The sequence below is a fragment of the Harpia harpyja genome, chromosome 4, assembly GCF_026419915.1.
Source record: "Harpia harpyja isolate bHarHar1 chromosome 4, bHarHar1 primary haplotype, whole genome shotgun sequence".
Classification (NCBI taxonomy): Eukaryota; Metazoa; Chordata; class Aves; order Accipitriformes; family Accipitridae; genus Harpia; species Harpia harpyja.
Window position 1 is genome coordinate 52278561 of NC_068943.1, and position 18841 is coordinate 52297401.

The following is an 18841-nucleotide window of genomic DNA, read 5'->3' on the forward strand; positions in this document are numbered from 1 at the left end:
TTATACATGGGATTAAATCCACTCATTTACTAGGTGAGCAAAAGATGCCTACATCTGCTCTGTGACAGTACCGTAAGTGATGGTGGATAAGTAGTAGAGCTACAAAGTGGAATTTTTAAAGTAGCATTAGTGGCAACGTCTTTCTTCATCACTACTTTTGGAAAGTGGGACTATTCAGTTGAAGTCTAAAAACATTGTGTCACCTTTGCATTTCCCCATTTCTACCTATGCATTCTTAACAGATCATTATTTTTAGAAAGTCATTAAATACAGATGCTTCTGATGTATTTCAGGAGGAAATGGAAACTCCATGACTGCAGTACTGCTCACAATGGTGGCTAGCCATCCCCATCATAAACACAGAGTCTTCAGAACGAGAGTCCATATTACAAATACGCTCTTGTTTTCTCTACTGAACTTTATAAATCCGAAAATTCAAAACAAAACCAAAATGAACAGAAAATGCAAATGGACTAGTTTTCCACAAAATACTCAAAAGCTATGTATGAATAAAGGTCCTTACACTGCATATGTTGTGCCATAACCCAGTTGTGGAGCAGCCTGTAGTTTTCCACTGACCCCTTTACCATTTCTACCAACAAGTCATAAGCAGCAGCCCTTGAAGAATGTGACTTGCATTTTGGCTGTTGTCTGTCTTTCAAACTTGGCAGCAAGAACAGAAGATTGAAGATGTCTCTCAGAAACTCCTGTAAAACAGTTCAATCAGCACATTTAGCAGTTTGAACACATTCTTAAAAGACAACAGACATGTACTAACAATCTTCTAGAAACTTCTATAGACTTTCTAGACCACTATCATTTACAGAACTTTGACTTGTATACAAGTTCTGAATTACAAGTTTCAACAACTTACTTTATACCACATAAAGTGCACTGCAACCATATTATAGCCTAAAGAGAAACATGTTCAGTGAAAAAGAATGACAAATTATGCTTGATTCATGATTGATAATCTAACAAACCACACACATGTATTTTTAGTAACTTTAAGACTAGTTTCTCCTAGTGAAAGGCAGCACATAACCTTAATCACTCTACTTGTTTGAAATTTATGAATCACTAATTTATCTTAAAACACACACTAAATTATGTACCATGTGTATTGCAAGTGTATTTTTGTACTGTTTCATGTTTGGAATATTAACAGAACTATAGAAGGCACAAGCATAGCTGTACCAAGTCAGGTTGCCTTTGGATGATAAATACATATTACACACTCTTAGTTATCTTTACCGTCCCAGATCAATAGACTCAAAAAATGAGATGAATCTGTCTAAACTTCAGTACCTTCTTTCTATGTAGCCAATTTAATTCAATAAAACTAAACCAAAAGTAAAATATGAAAAGGATAATGAAAAAAAAAAAAAGCTCTGGATAAGTCTCTAAGAACAAGTGGTCATACTCTTACACAACTACAGCACCTTCAAAGAATCGCAGAATGGTGAAAAGGCTTTCCCCCACCTTTCAGCTATGAAGTAAACATTACTAATTAGTCATTTAAGTGGCGTAATGAAAGACCGTGAAAGAATAAATTGAACAGATTTTATAAAGCAATACTTCAACAAATTTCCTTAAACAACCAGCAATTCATGTGCATACTTTATGTCTACGGCTGATGACATGATCCATAGCCTACACTTCATGACTTCTGTAAAATGTCTGCAATCTCAACAAACTGTATTTAATCATTAAATCATATCAGTAGTGTATCGTTTCAGTTGTCTACATAATCAGACATAAATTCTCTACCTCTGCAAAAGTTTGATTGCTTTTTTTCCCCAAAGATATCTTCTTCAGTTTTTTTAGGGACAGAATTCTTCCCCATATGTAGAGCACAGGCTACCAATCCAGCTATTATACTTCACTCTACAATTAATACAGTGTAATTAAAAAAAAAAAAAAAAAGTTCTTCCTGAATTTCCCCATTCAGGTATATTCAGTTAAGAAGCCTTTTAACATTAAAAGGCAGGCTCTGCTGTAAAATCTAAGTAAGTCCTAAATATTTCAAAAAATGGCCTTCTGCAGAGTACACAGCAACATCACCAAAAAAAGCCTTGTTCCAGCGTGCAGGGAAATTCCTATAGTGTTAATATAAAATCTTATAACCAGGGTCTTATGTTTAGAGCTGAATAATATGGAAAGGTCTTCTCCTGGCCAATATAGTTAAACGAAGTTCTTCCAGATTTCTCCACACTTGGAGAAAGAAAATGCATAACATTAAAAATAAATAGATACCTGGTTTCTTAGTCTGTAGCAGAGTGCTTGTAGGGCAAAAGTCTGATTCCTTTTCATTCCTAACCATATGTGTCAGGTGTAGATGATTATAGCTCATCAACAGACCAGCTGCATGGACTAAGTGGAGTTTCAGACTGTGCTTTCAGCTGCAGCCTAGTGCTGTGCTGCAGGCCTTTTTCAAAGAGGTGTTTTAACACACCCACTACCTTAAGGTGTCCCAGACTAGAAAAGCAGTAACTTCAGAGCTCTGGATCTATCTTTTTCTGATTAACATTTTCAATCTTGTATTTGTGCTGATTGAATTCTGACATGTGGAGCAGGGAAGACAAAAAAATGCTATAGATGATTTTGCTCAGAGGCTAAATGCAAACCCCCAATCTTGTTAAAAATATTTCTCTTTACCATCAAAGTGCCCTTAAGACACACCTTTCTAGTGAAGATGTATTAGCCAGTATATGTTGAAAATGTATTTTTGTCCACTTAGTGTAGAATAAGGTAGGCAGTGATTATCTATAAAGGCATCAAAGAAGGTAGATGAAGTATCCATTGTTGTCACAAAATGTGACCTTTAAAGTTTGACAATATTTGCCAAACAATAATTTTGTTTACTTAGGTAAGGGAAGGAATCTGTAGGGAAGAAAAGGCACAGCAGAGCACCAGAATCCTCTGGGGAAGTCTAAACTATCTTCAGTATTTGCCAGTGTATTTTCCTGGAAATTTTTTCACCAGTCTTTGCTCAGAGGGAAGCATGTGTTTTCACAATCCCGTTCTATTACATTGAACACAATGCAAAACTCTTCACTAATGCACTTTATAATGTGCAGTTAATAAGTGTTCTTAATTGAACACAGAATTAAAAAAATTAATACTAGATCATGACTTAGTCTTAGAAAATGTACTAAGTCCCTGCCTCTCAGCAAAGCCAAATTCTTTTTGAGAAGTTTGTTGTGGATACTGCTCTGTTCACATTCACCCATTTTTTCAAATCAAATTTCTTGCCTCCCTGTGATACACTAAATACATCCAATGTACTTTAGGATTCTGTATAGTGTCATTCCCCTTTACTTAAGCTTCCCTTTTGTTTTCTTCTTATATTTTTCATATATCCAAGCTACATAAATCTGATGTTTGCATACCTCTTCTATTTTAATTTCTACATCATCCTCCACGCTGCACTCTGTGAATCGAATTCTTGCTCTAATTTAATCTGCAAGCTCTCCATACTTAAAATACACTTATTCCAGGAGAATTACAGAGTAGTAGTCTTTTAAAATGCCATCAGCAATGTAATTTTATGTTAGGTAGTGCACAATGTGGACACTATTAAAACTTTTGGATAGTAAAATTACCTTCAGGGCCATTTTATGATAACAGAGTAAACAGGATATATACAACATAATTCGATACAGGGGACTACTTTCCTGGTGAAACCTCACTAAAGGTCTAATCATAAGTTCAGTACAGTCTATAGAAAAAACCCCATCTGTTTAAATCAGCTTTTACAGCAGGCAAAAACATCAGTTTAAGTCAGCTTTTACACCACAGATTTTTTTTTTTTTTTCAGACAATGTGGCCCCAAAACACAACGTAGAAATTTTTTAGCATCTTCCCCTGCCTAGCCACTCTCCCATCTTACAAGCACAGGTGGAATGTAATATTCTTCTAACAGGTGTCTGCCACTGTGTAGATGTAGAGCTTAAAAGCGACTTTTAGATCACAACTGTCCCAGGACATGGTCAAAAAGCAGCTGTTGTTAATGACTTAAACCAGTTAATGCTGATCAATACTAAAAACATTTAAAGATAATAAATGAAAATAAATAAAATTTCTAAGATGTAAGAACTCCATCCTGAAATGAAATAGTTAGGAAGGGAAGGGATGGGATGGGACTGTATGTGCTACTTCTTAAATAAAGGAACAATATGTGTGTTTTTATCCATCATCCTAAAGCTAGAAATATGATATACCCTCATATATTGAGCCCTGCAATCAAAATGGTGGAAAAAAGGTGAAATGAAGAAAGTGTAGTAACAAAAGATGACACTATTTTTATCTCTTTGCGGTCTTTCAGTGACCTTTTCTTACCTGGCCTTCGCGAGAAAATTTAAATGGTGGTTTGTGCTTAATAACACTTGTTGCAAGACGAAGTAGTCCTGTAAGTCCATCATCTTCTATATTACCATCTTGATGGTCAAGGATTTCTCTGCTATATACACAAATATATACAAAGGAAGTGTTAAAACTCTGTCCCACTAACAATAAATATAATGCAACTTACAAGTGAAATTACTGTTAGCAAACCTTACCTCCGAATGCAGTCAGCAAGATGTCTTGCTAGTGCATCTAAATCAAGCAGTGTCGTCTGATTAAAAATAAAGAAAATGGAATATAAATGGAAAACAATTATGTACTTCATGAATTACAATTTATAAGCCTAGCCTGAAACTATGGTTATACTTTTGGATGAAATTTTGTTATTGCACACAGAAAACCAGGGACAATTAAAACTCATCTTTCAAACATGCTTGCAACAATATTTTAATACTTTTTTATAAACGTCATGAAACTGTTTTTTAAAATCAATGTGGTACAGTTCAAATGAAGTAACATTTATTCTTTCAACTCCAGACCCCATGAAGATACTACCTCTATCATACCGAAAAAAATGGAATAGTAGTGTTTTAAAGAGAAGTGTTTAGCTGTTATTTCTCACAAGAATACACAGTTTGTCATCAGAAGGTTGGAAAGTCCCATTAGCATTTCTTGCTTGAGCAACATGCAGCAGAAGTAGGCAGAACTGTAGCCTAGCTAAGAGATCCAATTAATAAAACAGAAATGGAAGGAAACTGAGCAGAGAATTGGGGAGGGGGGGGAAGGGAGCAAAATTTTTGCCTCTACTGGGACCATCCAGAGTCAGGAGAGGACAAGACTTTCCCATTCTGGAGAAACCAGGGTTAAGGCTTTACCTTCCACTCCTGCCACAACACTGAGAATGAACTAGAGAGATTTACGTAGGGCCACCAGCCAGCACAAGCAGTTGCAGAGTTTGCCCAAAAGGTAACTTTAACCCTGTAAAGATGTTTCAAAAGTTGTAAGTTTTCTAAACTGTGCTAAGTGGCTGTTAACTGAAATGTTTTCCTCTTTCAGCTTTAGTCAAACACTTGATCATCTCCTCCGTAGGCCGCACTGAAATTATCTGAGTGAATCTGACAGTTAATTACAGTATTCCCAATGTCTATTACCTTCGCCCTCTTTGTTCACCCTCTTTGTGTATTATATCCACTTTCCCTTCTTGACTCTACAGGTTCAGTATCTGAAGCTTCCTTTGGCCAAAAGCTACTAAATACACATCAGAGAGTAGGGAAAGCTGGGAGATTGGAAAGATCCAAGAGCTGTTCACAGTAGTTCACCGTATCTTAAATAAAAACATCTCATACTGAAGTAAAAGTGGTCTGAATACCCAAATTTAAAAAAAGCAGTGTCACATGAATGCAAAACAAAACCTACCTGACTTGCATCTTTGACATGTATGTTATCAATCAGTTTGCACAGCAGCCAAAAATACTCCTTACAACCTGGTCGCAGTACTGTTTCTTCTTCATAATCCTCTATCTGTGAAAAGAAACTGCTTTTGTTCTGAAGTACATCAGACAAAAAAACGCAGCAAACACAGTAACTGTTACAAGAATATTACTTTCTTTAAGCCCCTGTTTAAGATAAGCCAAGTACAAGAACAATGTATTTTACAATGGTAACAGTGTGTGTTCTATTTTTTTTCTGCAATATTTATTGATTTTCTTGAAAGATTGTCAGGACGATCTGCCAGACCCCTAAAAAAATTGAGAACAGTATTGACTCCATCCTACCCACTGCAAATTGCAAAAATGTTCAGTGTTAGACTAGACAAAACATGAGAAACTTTGGCTGAATTCAACATTAGTTTGTACAACTCTGATTTTAAACTCTTCTGAAAATGAGTCAAATAAGGCAAAATGTTCTGTAGGTTGTTTTAATTGACCTTTTTTTTTTTTTTTTAATATCAACAGAGTTTAAAATGAAAATAGACTTAAACTGAATGAACCACTCTCACCCGAAATCAAATGCCAGGCAGGGTCACAAGAATAACTGCCTGACAGAACCAAAATCCAGGTTCACACTTGACAGCCATACAAGTCCATACAAGTGCCCTCCTTCAGATCTGGCTACATCAGCTGAAGTCAGCACAGCCTCCCCTGATATGCATTGCTAGGTCTACAATCCCTAATTGACTTTAGACAAAATCATCCAGGTTAGTTCAAACCATCTCTATTAACCTCCATACATTAACAGTGAAAACTCCTCCTGAAGTAGCTCTGACAGCATCCACAGAATCTCTTCTATTTAGTAGAGCTGTGAGGACAATAATACTCCAACAGAAAAACAGCAGCAATTGACTGGGGAACAATAACATTCTGCCACAACAACAGAGGGTATCTATGTACACATAAAACAACGCACTGATTTATTTATGGACTTACCTACATTTAAAAGAGAAATTGAGGCATATATTGAAAACACAACTGTTGTTCCCTAACAGTGTGTTGTGTGGACACTACAATTCCAGAACAAGAGTACTTCCTAAATGCTATTCTGCATTTCTCCCAGCACAGGCAAGCTCTAAATTGCTCTAGTGTTACAGCTTTAACTACTTTTGTGAAGTTTCTGGAAGCATCTAAACCAAAAATCTTAATATCTCAGTGTATCAGAAACAGTATGTCAGACATAATGATAACGTGCTATCGGTTTTTTTTTTTTTATATTAAAAGTAAGTTTAAATAGATCTTTGATACAGTCTTGTAATTTCTTAAGTTCTTACCCGGATTGGTTTCAGAGCTTGAGCATCAGGGAGGAATTTTAATAACGTTGACGCAGCCAGCAGCAGAAAGGATCGATTAATTGAGTCTCCCCCATCCAGACCAGAGAGAGATAACTTGTATAAACCATTGCAAGACTCATGGCGAACAGCAGTCTTTATGAAAAATAAAAGAATTAAATGATTACACACTTTATTTAGAAGATTTTTTTTTTTTTGGTTGACTTTTCTTTCATATGTACATAATAAGTTCCTCTCATAATATCAGGTTGTCAAGGTAGAATATGTCTTTCTAAAAACACATATTACAAATAAAGTACATTTAAATTACTTACAGAAAAAGGCAAAAGATACCATTCTAACAAAAAAGCTGATTTGTCTGTGCACCTTGTCTTCTGAGTTATGTATTTTCTACAGTAAAGATTACAGCCAGTAAAATAGAAAATATCACACCTGGGCAAATTCGGGAAACGTATGTGCTGCTGGAACTTACACTTACTCATTCCTATCTATATGGTTAATTTGTTTAATTTCACTAGAAGAATTATTTTCTTCCTTGTTTTATTCTTTTCTTAAGAAAAATATCCACACACTATCTCTAATCCAGCTTTGGAAGTTTGCACTCTCTTTTCCAGGGTTTTTAAATGGAGTCAGCATGTAAGCTTTTTCTGTGCTTGAGTAATAAAGCAACAGATAACAATTATCACATCATGTCCATATTGCACCTTTAAGCAATCACAAGTAAATACAAGTTTTCTACTATGCATATCTTTATGCAATTTTCAAGTTTTTCTTAGTTCAGAAAAAATTACTTAAAAGCTAGGCAAAGATTTGGTAATGACAAAGACTTTCAGATGAACTCTCATCCACCTCATTTTGTGATAAAAATATAGCTGAAAAAAAAAATATAATGGGGGAAGTATATTTAGACTAATCCATGTTAGAGGGCATCACACAGAAATTTCAACAAATTACAATGAAAATAATTACCTTCAAACAGAAGCCAAGAACAAAGATGAGAGTTTATAAACTGGTTTGCAATCAACCACAAATGTGCCACCTTACATGGTATTTTAACTACAACTGATTACTTCTTAAACAGGACTGCAAGTAACTGAGTCAGATCCTGTCTACTTTTAGCATGAAACAAAGTTTTGAATTTAATGGTAGCTTGAAACCAAAGTTAATCGTGTTCCATATTATGCACTAATTAGTAATGCAATAACCTCTCCTTTAACATACCTCTGGAATAAGAAGGGTAAGTTTCTTTAGCCAGTCTTGCAAATGATCACTGTCCGCCAGACTGGATTTCACCAAGGAACAGCAGTGAGCCCAGCTCACCAAGAGCCACATTGAATAATGAGTGACTGAAAGAAAATCATATAAGAGTAAATCACGCTGTAACTAACAGAACAGGCTTTTTAGGTTGAAGAGTTGCATAGTTCTAGCACATATAACATTCATTTCAGTCATACTAACGTACAAGACTAAATCCTTACTGGCACATAAGATATGACCTAAACTCAAAATTTTACCGATATGCTTACTAAATACTGACCATTGCGCTACTGATGACAATTAGATTACTCTAAGTATTACCAATCTGGGGCACAATCCTTTCCTGCATCTCTACTTAAGCAGTGAGCTGGTACTTTGCTAATGGGCAGCATCATGTCTTAACATAAACATCTCCCCGGAGTAACTAGTATATCTGTTCCTTTATTCTTAACAGCTAAAAGTAAGACTTCAGTCGGTGTTACGTAGCATTTACTGATAATTCAAGTGCATAGACATGAACATCTGCAGGGCAGAACAAAGTGGAAAAACTGAAGATGACGTATAAGCCTAGGAGGACATACCTTTACTTGTGCATGCCTATGCTGTACTTTTGACAATTACTTTGATACAGACTTAAATTAACACAGGTCATTTAGACCTTTTGTAAGAAACCTCCACAAGAGGGATAGATGGGGGAGCTCCAAGGAATTCTGGGCCCAGAATGATTTCTGTAAACTAGACTAAAGGTGAATATTGGTGACTCTTATGGTGTTATACATGCTGCTCTTTGGAAGGTAAGAATACAGCTCGTTTTCCTGCCAAAACCAGCTCTTCTAGAGATGAAGGCTGCTACAGTACAAAATTTCAATTCATATAAAACAATTTTCAGAGAAGGAAAGCCAGGCAAGTCTTCTGGCACCTCTCTGTGTATTCCCACCTAGATTATAACAGCCCTCACACTACCAAGGAACACAATTTTATAGCATTCTAGTGGTGGAATAAATCAAACATGTAACTTGTTATCTTCAATATGTTTTCACTACTATTAGTTCATAACATATAGCTATTTTGCAGCACTAACCTTCATGTCTTGATCTGTGATCAGACTGAGCTTTCAATACCCTGAACGGGAAGAAGATAAAGCCATTTGAACTTTACCACAGAACATACCAGATTACCACTTAGAAATGCAAGAACACACAAGTAACAACACAGTTACTCTTAACTACCTATTAAGAAAACTAAAATTTTGATCTTAAAAGGATTCATTTCTTGCAGTATTCAAAATTAGCAACAATAATAAAACTATGAAAATCTTCAAGTCACCCCCTTAAAGCTTTACTGACTACAAGATTAAGTCAAGAAAAAATACCCACAACCCCTTTATTTTATCCAAAAAAGAGAAGATGATGTAAATGGAACTAAGAACTGACCCATACAGAAGAAAGCTAGTATTCTTCATAAAGAACCACACTTTGAACAAACATTTGCAAGCTTTAGACAAATTTTAAATGTTTGTATTTACTTACATTTTTATAAATTGCAATAAAAGGTTATGAAACCAAAACCATACTCTATATATATATATTTAAAATTATTCCTGCAACTCAACTAGAGGATAAAGTTAGGCACACTTGCAGACTTGACTGGAAATGCTCTGAATGTCATTAACAATCTTTTAAAAATATGGTAAAACACACTATCCATTACTCAGAATCAAGTAATTCTACAACAGCAAATGTAGCAAAAAACCTGACCTCCCCACCATCAGTCCAACTGTCATGATGCAGTGTTACACAGAATTGCTTTTCTCAGGACAAAAGGCAAAAAGTACAAAAATCTCTAATAGCCCATTTCTGAAGGTAAAATTTTGCCTTCAGTACATGCACACTCACTAAAACAATATGGATAATTTCAGCAGTAACAAGCTAATGTTATTAGGATGGGAAAAATAAGTCAAAACCAGCAGACAACTAAAAACCTACAAGTGAATTTATTTTAATTTCTCCTTTACATTGGCTTGAAATTGAGAATGTTAATTGCTACAGAGAGAACAAATAAATAGTTTTGGCATGAGAATTTATGAGAGCATACCATATATAGTTTGTTGCTCTGTGTCTTATACCCTTACCATTGAGAGTTCTCGCCACTCTCCTCTCTCTCACTCCTCCTATAAGGGCAGAATAACTACCAGAAGAAGTTACTAAGAAAAGCAAGTCTAACGCCTATAGACTTAAATTTCTGATATGGGTATTAATGGGGACTACAACTGAAAGAGCTATTTACTTTATTTAAAGCAGCGATGAAAATGTGCACACTTGATTAGCTTTATTACAAAAATAAAAAGATGTTGTACCTAGGTGCCAAGTTGTCATATGTATAAGCAACTGACATAAGTCGCTGAATCAAAGTGGTTCCCTGGACAAGTACAAGAAACACCTTTAAAAATTGAAGTCAAAAGAAAAAAAAAAAAAACAACAGTTAATATAACAACAAGCTTTTTGATCTGTTTTTAAATTATACACACTGTGTGAATCTAAAACAAACCCACCTGTGTAGAGGGAGGAAGAGCAAAAGACAAATCATAGCATCTCCATAGTTAAAACTTATATTGTTTTTTATTAAAGCAGATCCAAAATCCTGTGTTTCATTGACTAAGTCTAGATGCTAAAATGTCATTCTATTTCTCTGAGAAAGAAAATTTAACTGAATAGAAAAATCAACCATTTACTCAATCCTTTTATTAAAAACACAGTATTTTTTTTAAAAGCATAGACTATTCATTTCCTTTTAAAAAACCTTAGGCTTGAGCAGACAGGGTTGAGGATGAGGTTTGATATGTAAATTTCACTTATCTCTGTGATCAACACGTTTTATTGACTATATATTCACTTAAATTATTCATCTTTAGAGAACCTGACAGGCAACACAGAATTTTCAAATCAAAGTCTGAAGAAAGTCTTTGAAAATATTTAGATAGCAAATCCACTGCAATAAAAAATATTCATCAATTGACAATTAAAAATTTAAAACCAGTTATAGAAACTGGTAGCAGCATTTACACATAGCCAATGTTAAAAAATCCAATACATTTGATAATTTCCCTGTATCATAGTAGCTTTGGCAATTTAGGGATCTGTTTTGTCAAAAATACCTAATACTTAAGGTCTTTCCATGTATAACTATGACAAATAGGAAGTCTGGCTCCAGCTCACAGTTCAGATACACACTTTCTGGCAATCACAGCTGGTCCTGTGCCCAAGAGCAATTGATTCACAGTGAACGTATCTCTGATGCCAAAATACTACATTTGCTTGGTCTACATTAGGAAATTAGCATGCAGGAATCTGTTAGGAAGGTTTACAGGTTTAGGTAAGTTTACCATACACTCACTAAGGAGGAGGAGGAATCTAAAATGGATTAGTGAGGATGGGGACAGCCCATATAACAGGTTACCGTAAGAAAAAAAAAAACAACGGACTAATTAATTTGGAAAACAAAATCTAAGAAATCTGGATAAAGCACTGGAATTCTGAATTCCCAATTCATGTGCTCACCAATCACCAAAAACCCTTCTGGTTCCAGCTTTAAAAGCTGCCAGGTTTAAAGTAATTAAAATACTTTTTAGAGAAGAAAAACATGTAGGATATAGATTAATATTAGTAACTTTTCTGCTACATTATTTCATTACGAAAACAAAGGCCTCGCACAACAAAGGAGTTATTTTTCTAAAGTTCACAAAACAGGCACACTGTTTATCTCTTACCTCTGTTAAACGAGGTATATGAAGGCCCTTCGCATGGTCACTTGCAGTCTTCCTTGATTTGCCTGGCCATGTTCTTTTTCTGTGACTCTCCGCTACACCAGACCAGGCAAAGACATCATGGTAAGCTAAATCTAGATCTGAAGGATCAACTGCAAACTGGCATATCAGCTTCAGCAAGCAAGCAAGACAGTCTAGCTGCCACTGTGAGTAAGAAGAAAATGAAATTTTATTTTTTCAGGGATTTATTTTAGAAATAATTCTATGCCTACTACAAAATTTGAAATGAAAAGCTTAAGTAAGGTATAAAGGATGAACAGCTAGAACTAACTAGCAAAACCTCACCAGAATAGGCATTAAAGAGGAAGGGTATTAAAAAAATCTTACTTCTTATAATGAAAACATTTTCACAATCTAGTCCTATTAACAGGTGCATTCAAGATTATTATTGAGTGCATGAAATAACACAGAGGAAATAGTACAGGAGTTAAGCTCAACAGTTAAGAACCGTTCCTGCATTGTATTCAATTATAACGCAGGGTATAAAGTATGGTATACAGAAGTGCTTTCAAGTTGAATATATTTAACCATGCAGAGACAATACATACCAGCTTAAAAATACAATTTTGTATTGTAACATCTCCAGTTGGATGAAAACTGCCGATTCATTTCGTAACTTTTGAGATAATTTTCATGGCTCTTAACTATGTGGCTATGACCAAACATAGCACCTGCTCAGCTCCGCCAGCAGAAGGTGCATTATGAGAGTAAAATTAACAAAAATAGAGCACCATGTCACAGCAACACATGAAGTAGGTCAGCTGTCTAGCACCTATACATGCATAAGTCAGGACTCTGTACTAAGGCACTTAGTTGCAGAATCTGTTACTATTTTCAGAATGTTGTGCGTACTTTCTGGGCAGACCAATAAAAGCAATCATACAAACTTTTGTTTATATACTGAACAGAGAGAATGACAATTTGTTTCTAATACTGAAATAATTTTAGAACAAATACATCAAAATCAGTTAAAAACTATCAAGTTTTTAATAAGAGGTATACCTGCCTTCTTTTTAGCATTTCAGTAACTGTCATCAGCTTTGTACATACACGTGTACGCTTGTTCATCTACATCTTTTTATGTACATATGACTCAGAGCTTGAGATATTTAATTTTTTTTAAATCAAATGCCATAAAATTGAAAATAAAAGAAAAAAATTAACTCTAATAAAAAAAGTTTTCATTACAATATGAATTTAGCTCAGATTAGTAACAGAATAATGATGAAAAAGACATTCCATAAGAACAACTACTAATAATGTTCATTATTGAAGAGTGTCTTTGTTAACACCATAGCCACAATGCTACCACTTTTGTCTCAATGCCAACAAGGGGAAATGTTATTTCTTGGCCTCTTCAGAGGAAAAGATAATTAACAGATTACTGCTTTTATAACAGACTATAATAAAAGTTTCCAAATAAAAAGCTTCCCTAAAATAAGCAGAAAAAAGGCAAAAATAAAGTACCCCCTTCTTGTTTGGCAGATTTTGACTTATTTAGAGAAGTGTGATATGCAATTGTATTATCAATGCAGTTGCAATCATTGCTAAAGATGGAACCCAGTTTTTTCTCTAAGATGTTCCCATGATCTACAATTTTATGTTTTACAAACTAGTTTTTTTTAAGACTGGACAAAAAATTAAACCAAAAATACATAGAAAAATGCAAAGGGTGGTTTTAAAATATAAAAAAGCAGAAGTATGAATATTTTTTTAAAGACAATAAATTCTTCCAGGAATATAAAATATTCAAGAAAAAAGATGCTATTGCATAGACTCTGGTGGTTTCAATTATAGAATTCATTTACTCCACTTACAACAGAAAAGCAGTTATAACGAAGGCTGAAAGTAACGAATGTCTTTACAAATGACAGCTATGTTATTCCAGAGAAAAAGGGTGAATGAACACCTACCACAGTCCATGATTCTTGTTCTTTAGGCTCTAAGATTCCAGAATTGAAAATTTCTAGTAACTGTTGGAGCCCTCCAGCAGCAACAAACTGTAAGTATATTATGGAACCCATGTGAGAAAAGCAAATACAGAAATATCACTAAGTTCAGTTAGATACCAATCTAATCTTTATAAATAAATAAATGATAAACTTTTCAGTTGGATATTTTATGAAAAACAAAATAAATAGTTGTACACAACTATGACAAATTTACAGGCGTGATAACACAGAAAAAGTTTAAAATGTTACACCTAAATTTGAGATCAAAAACTCTAAGGTAGATAACGTTTTAAATTGGTTTTCATTTCTTATCTTTTTTGAAAAACTACATTGGGTATCACAGAATACTGTAGGAAAATCAAACCTTGCAGCTCCATGTGTTTTTACTATTTTCTATTTGATCTTCACTCGAATCATCCGAGTCTGGGTAAAGATCACTATAACTTCCCTAAAGAAAAACAAGAACAGTTCATTGTAAAAACAGTTAAAATACTGCAAGTAACTCATCAATATATACTTTGGTTTCAGAGAGGAAAACATATATTCTCTGCAAGAAACTCTATTACCGTAGATTCACGTCTTATTCTCCTGTTGGGCTTTCCCAAAGCTTCAATAATTTCCAGGGCGTACAAAAGTTTATGGGCACTTTTTATTCGCAGAAGATCCTTCCAGCTAAAGCCATCATTACCCTTAAAAGATAAAAAAAGTCAGAAAACAACTAACACAATTATATGTAATGCTGATCTATCTCAAAAATGCACGGAGAGGATTTTTAGTGACACGGACAAATTATTTTGGTTTTAATTTCATCTATTATTTGAAATTAGACAATTACAAGCATATTTCTATACATGACTAACAATTTGAGTAAAGTGCATTCAGCAATGAAATTTGAGTAAACCTCCAACAAGCTAAGGTACATACAATTTTCAGGTAGAGGAAGCCAAATGTTATATTCTAAATTGTAACTTCCACCAAAATTTTGATGCATGTGGCCATAAAGAACTGTAATATCTAAAAACTGTTAACATGCAATTTCAACGACTTTAAAAGAGGCAAAATTTTCATCTATAGGGCAAGAAAACAACTAGGTAAGTACCCATGTTTTGATAGTATAGAAGAGAATACAGTACAAAAGGATCACTATCACAACAGTCATAATGTTAAAGCAAGGCTGCAGATGAAGAAACTGCTGTTTCAATTAAAGCCAAAAGACTGTGACAATTAGTACTGATTATTCATTTATTAAATCATTTTTTAAAAGAAGTCATAAAAACAAACTTTGGGAGCTAAGCTGACATGCCTGTTTAATTTAATAAGAATTATTAGGTTTGTTTATTAGGTTTACTTGTGTCTCAGCACACTTAACTTACTATTTAACCTTCCTATTTGGGGGAAATTCAACTAAAACACTAGACAATAAAACATCTGTGTGTAATAAAGATAAACATGTAAAACAAGCATTCTTTGTTCACCTGTTCATCTGAAATGTTCTGGAAGGCCTGCAACATATTAGGACACGTTGGCAGAAGCATTAACAGTTCCCAGACACGTCTGGATAAGTTTTCTGCATGGAGATGGAGTTCTTCGCACCTTGCGCTCTGACAAATCATAAAACAACCACTCTTATTGTGAACTTCATTGTACAAATAAGATTTCAAAGTCCAAAAATGTATTTATTCTTAATTAAGAAGCTCTCTCCTATCTAATGTAAATCCATAAATAGAACACGATAGTTGAAGTCTCACTGAACCTGCAAGAAACTAAGTTCCATTATCTTTACAGCTTATCATGTATTTTGAAATATTTGAGTGTAAATAAAACTTAAAAACATACTGGTTTGAATATACTAGTAGTTATTTAATTTCCCACAAGCTAATGATGGCATATAAGACATAAAGCTTGAGTTTTTGCAATAAAACCTTCCGAAACCTTTCTTCAAGCCAATTCCCATTATTAGTTACCACATCTATTTAAATAATCGATGTTCTTTCTTAGGAATTACTTTTTTTATAGCTTCTACAATATTTAGAGCATTTAAAAAATAATGATAATTATTATAACGTACGTGAAATGTGAATATACAGACAATAAACATTTTTACCAATTGGATAGAGTACACAAGAAGTAGGCTAGATAGGAAAAACAGATCCAATTAAATAAAACTTAAATGTAATTATTCTAATAAAATTACTCTAAATTACCTCACTATCTTCCATAGCCACTTCTCCAGAAGGAGGCTTAAAAGAGGCAAGCATCTCTAACAGATCAAAAAGGGTGGTAAGATGAGGTTCTTGCAGGAGTAAAAGCATTGGAATGTTGTCCTTCTGAGGAGGAGGGAGGCAGGATGCTGGAAGCTGAACACCTTCACCTTTACGTTCTCTCCTTGGTGCGCCCAGGGATACAAACACCATCTAGAAACAGAGAGAAACAACAAGGAGGAGAGACACAATTTTAAAAATTCATATGATAAACCATGGAATGTTTTCAACAGGATCATAATTAAGAACTTAAAGATACATTGATATCTTTGTTGTCATATCTTTAATGAGCAGCATTTTGAGCAACTGCCATAATTAAAGCTTGGTTTTGCTTTCATTTAAGGCATTCATGGTATAGTTGTATACACTTTGCTGTTGTTACAGTAGATGGTCCTGTTTCCTTGTCCCTCATCCCTTATTTTGCCATTCAGGCTGGGGAGACTCTAATACTGGTCTGAATTCTCAGCACATTAATGAAATGGCACAAAAACTAATACAGAAGAAAAATGATAAAAACTGGCTCCAAGGACCAGAAGAATGCTAGTGAGGGCGCAGCAACACAACTATCAGTGTGGCTGGAAAAGCAGACATTTGTTATACTGGCGTAACCACGTTGTGGAAAGCCATTCTCAGATGAACTGTTCCTGTTGACTAGTTATCGCCTCCATATGTTGATCACACCCAACCATTCAAACTGAATGCTACTGCTCCTCCAAGTTCTGCAAACATAAGAATTCTTCTGATTGCACCATAGTTCAATTCTGTACAATGATCTATGTTAGTAAAAAAAAATATATTAAAAACTGGTTTTGCTTTTGAATTAACCCAATTCATTTAGCAAAAAGAACTAACAAACAATCAAAGACATAGTTCAATAGATCACCTGATTTGGAACCACAAGAGTCAAGATACACTATGTGCTCCAATTGCTAACAGCCAGCAACAGCACATGTAAGCATATCAGCCAGTAATAATCTTTCTAAAAGGATGTCAGCAGATCCCTGAAGGTGTACAGTGTAAGTTTAGTTTTCCTTTAGATAGAAAGAACGTATGTGATGATCTGCTGTTAAGTGTTTTTACAGTCCCACCTCCCCAAAACAGTCATGGTGTCATTCACACTTAGACAAATCAAATCAGGCTTTGCCATACTGTTGACTACAGCAAACTTATGAGTAGACCACTCTAACAGGAACTCTGAATTGAGATTAAAAATTACAGATGAGCATTAAAAAATGCTTCAGATTTAACCTGTGAAAGTAGAGAGCTAGTCATTGCAACTATAGAATTAGTATGTGTTCAACAATGCAGACAAAAAGTGGGTATTTGATTCTGTTTTCACTGGCCCCTTGTTTTCCTTGGTGAATGAAAAAAACTGAAATTTTTCTTTTATTCCTTGAGTTATCACATCTACTAACATAACTAGAATTTTAAAATTCTTAATTATTTTAAAGACTGACAACAGCAAGAACTGACAGCATTAGTTTGAACTTACAGGAGGCATGTAACGAATAGCATGAAACAACTAGTTTCAGAAAACTATAGGATGCTCCCAAAGAAAAGTATAGCTTCCACCACCACTACATGTATCAGCTACACAAAACAAAGGCAACGTATCAACCAATCTTTTTCAGTGACTGCTATCTATATGCTGGTAATACCTGCATATCCTTAAAACCCAATTCATGAAGTGTTTTTTCATCATAATCAGTTGTCAGTTCATGCCCAGATGAAATCATTCTCACAGGTCCCATGAGGCCACCTAGGATAAAAACATACTTCAGTAAATTTCTGGAATCATAGTTTGATTTTCTAATGAAAGTGCTAAGACTTGTTTTTACTAGTACACCCTTCAGCAGCAATTGAAATGAGGCAAAAACTTAATGCAATTTCCTTACGAAAATGGGTTATTACGTTAAACTAAATTTACTTGCATGTATTCAGAAATAACCTTTTCAGTAATAGTTTGCCCAATCTTGTAGTGAAAAGTGTTCACAATGCAGATTAAAACAAGCCTTCCATATTTTGTAGTAAATTATGCGATGCCAGGGAAGATAATGGAAAAAGATTGTGATCATCAACAAAATCCCTTTTTATCACACACCTGTGATAAAGTCAGCAAAGGCAAATCAGCAATGATTAATCTTACTTAAATGTAAGTTGGAACTGAAGATGTCATATACTTCAGAAAGGAAAAACTGAGAACACCCTTCAAATAATTCTCAACATTGAACAAGAAATCTGAACAATTAAAAGCTTAAGAATTTAATTTCATTTGTCACAGACAATCAAGCGGTAACCAAGAATTACAATGCCCAATAACTTTATATCTCAGAGTACTCATATAGTTCTAACCACCAATTCTGGTGCATAAAGATATTTGTCATGGATTGAAATTTGCTATGCGTTTCAGCCACTGTTC

General features: G+C 34.5%; 1 protein-coding gene across 13 annotated transcripts in view; it reads right to left on the reverse strand.

The window, feature by feature from the left end:
• Positions 1–18841, reverse strand: part of USP34 (ubiquitin specific peptidase 34) — a 139722-nt gene that overhangs the window by 43996 nt on the left and 76885 nt on the right. For 12 of the 13 annotated variants that reach the window (XM_052784027.1, XM_052784025.1, XM_052784033.1 and 9 more), the window contains 15 exons: positions 18081–18181; positions 16366–16575; positions 15637–15762; positions 14728–14850; positions 14526–14609; positions 14123–14209; positions 12153–12353; positions 10743–10825; positions 9468–9508; positions 8351–8475; positions 7112–7264; positions 5764–5868; positions 4563–4618; positions 4342–4462; positions 524–707 (listed from right to left, as the gene is read on the reverse strand). In XM_052784027.1, coding sequence (XP_052639987.1) covers positions 524–707; positions 4342–4462; positions 4563–4618; positions 5764–5868; positions 7112–7264; positions 8351–8475; positions 9468–9508; positions 10743–10825; positions 12153–12353; positions 14123–14209; positions 14526–14609; positions 14728–14850; positions 15637–15762; positions 16366–16575; positions 18081–18181 — 1800 coding nt within the window. The remainder of the gene's footprint in view (positions 1–523; positions 708–4341; positions 4463–4562; positions 4619–5763; positions 5869–7111; positions 7265–8350; positions 8476–9467; positions 9509–10742; positions 10826–12152; positions 12354–14122; positions 14210–14525; positions 14610–14727; positions 14851–15636; positions 15763–16365; positions 16576–18080; positions 18182–18841) is intronic. The other variant, XM_052784024.1, reaches the window with a different exon arrangement.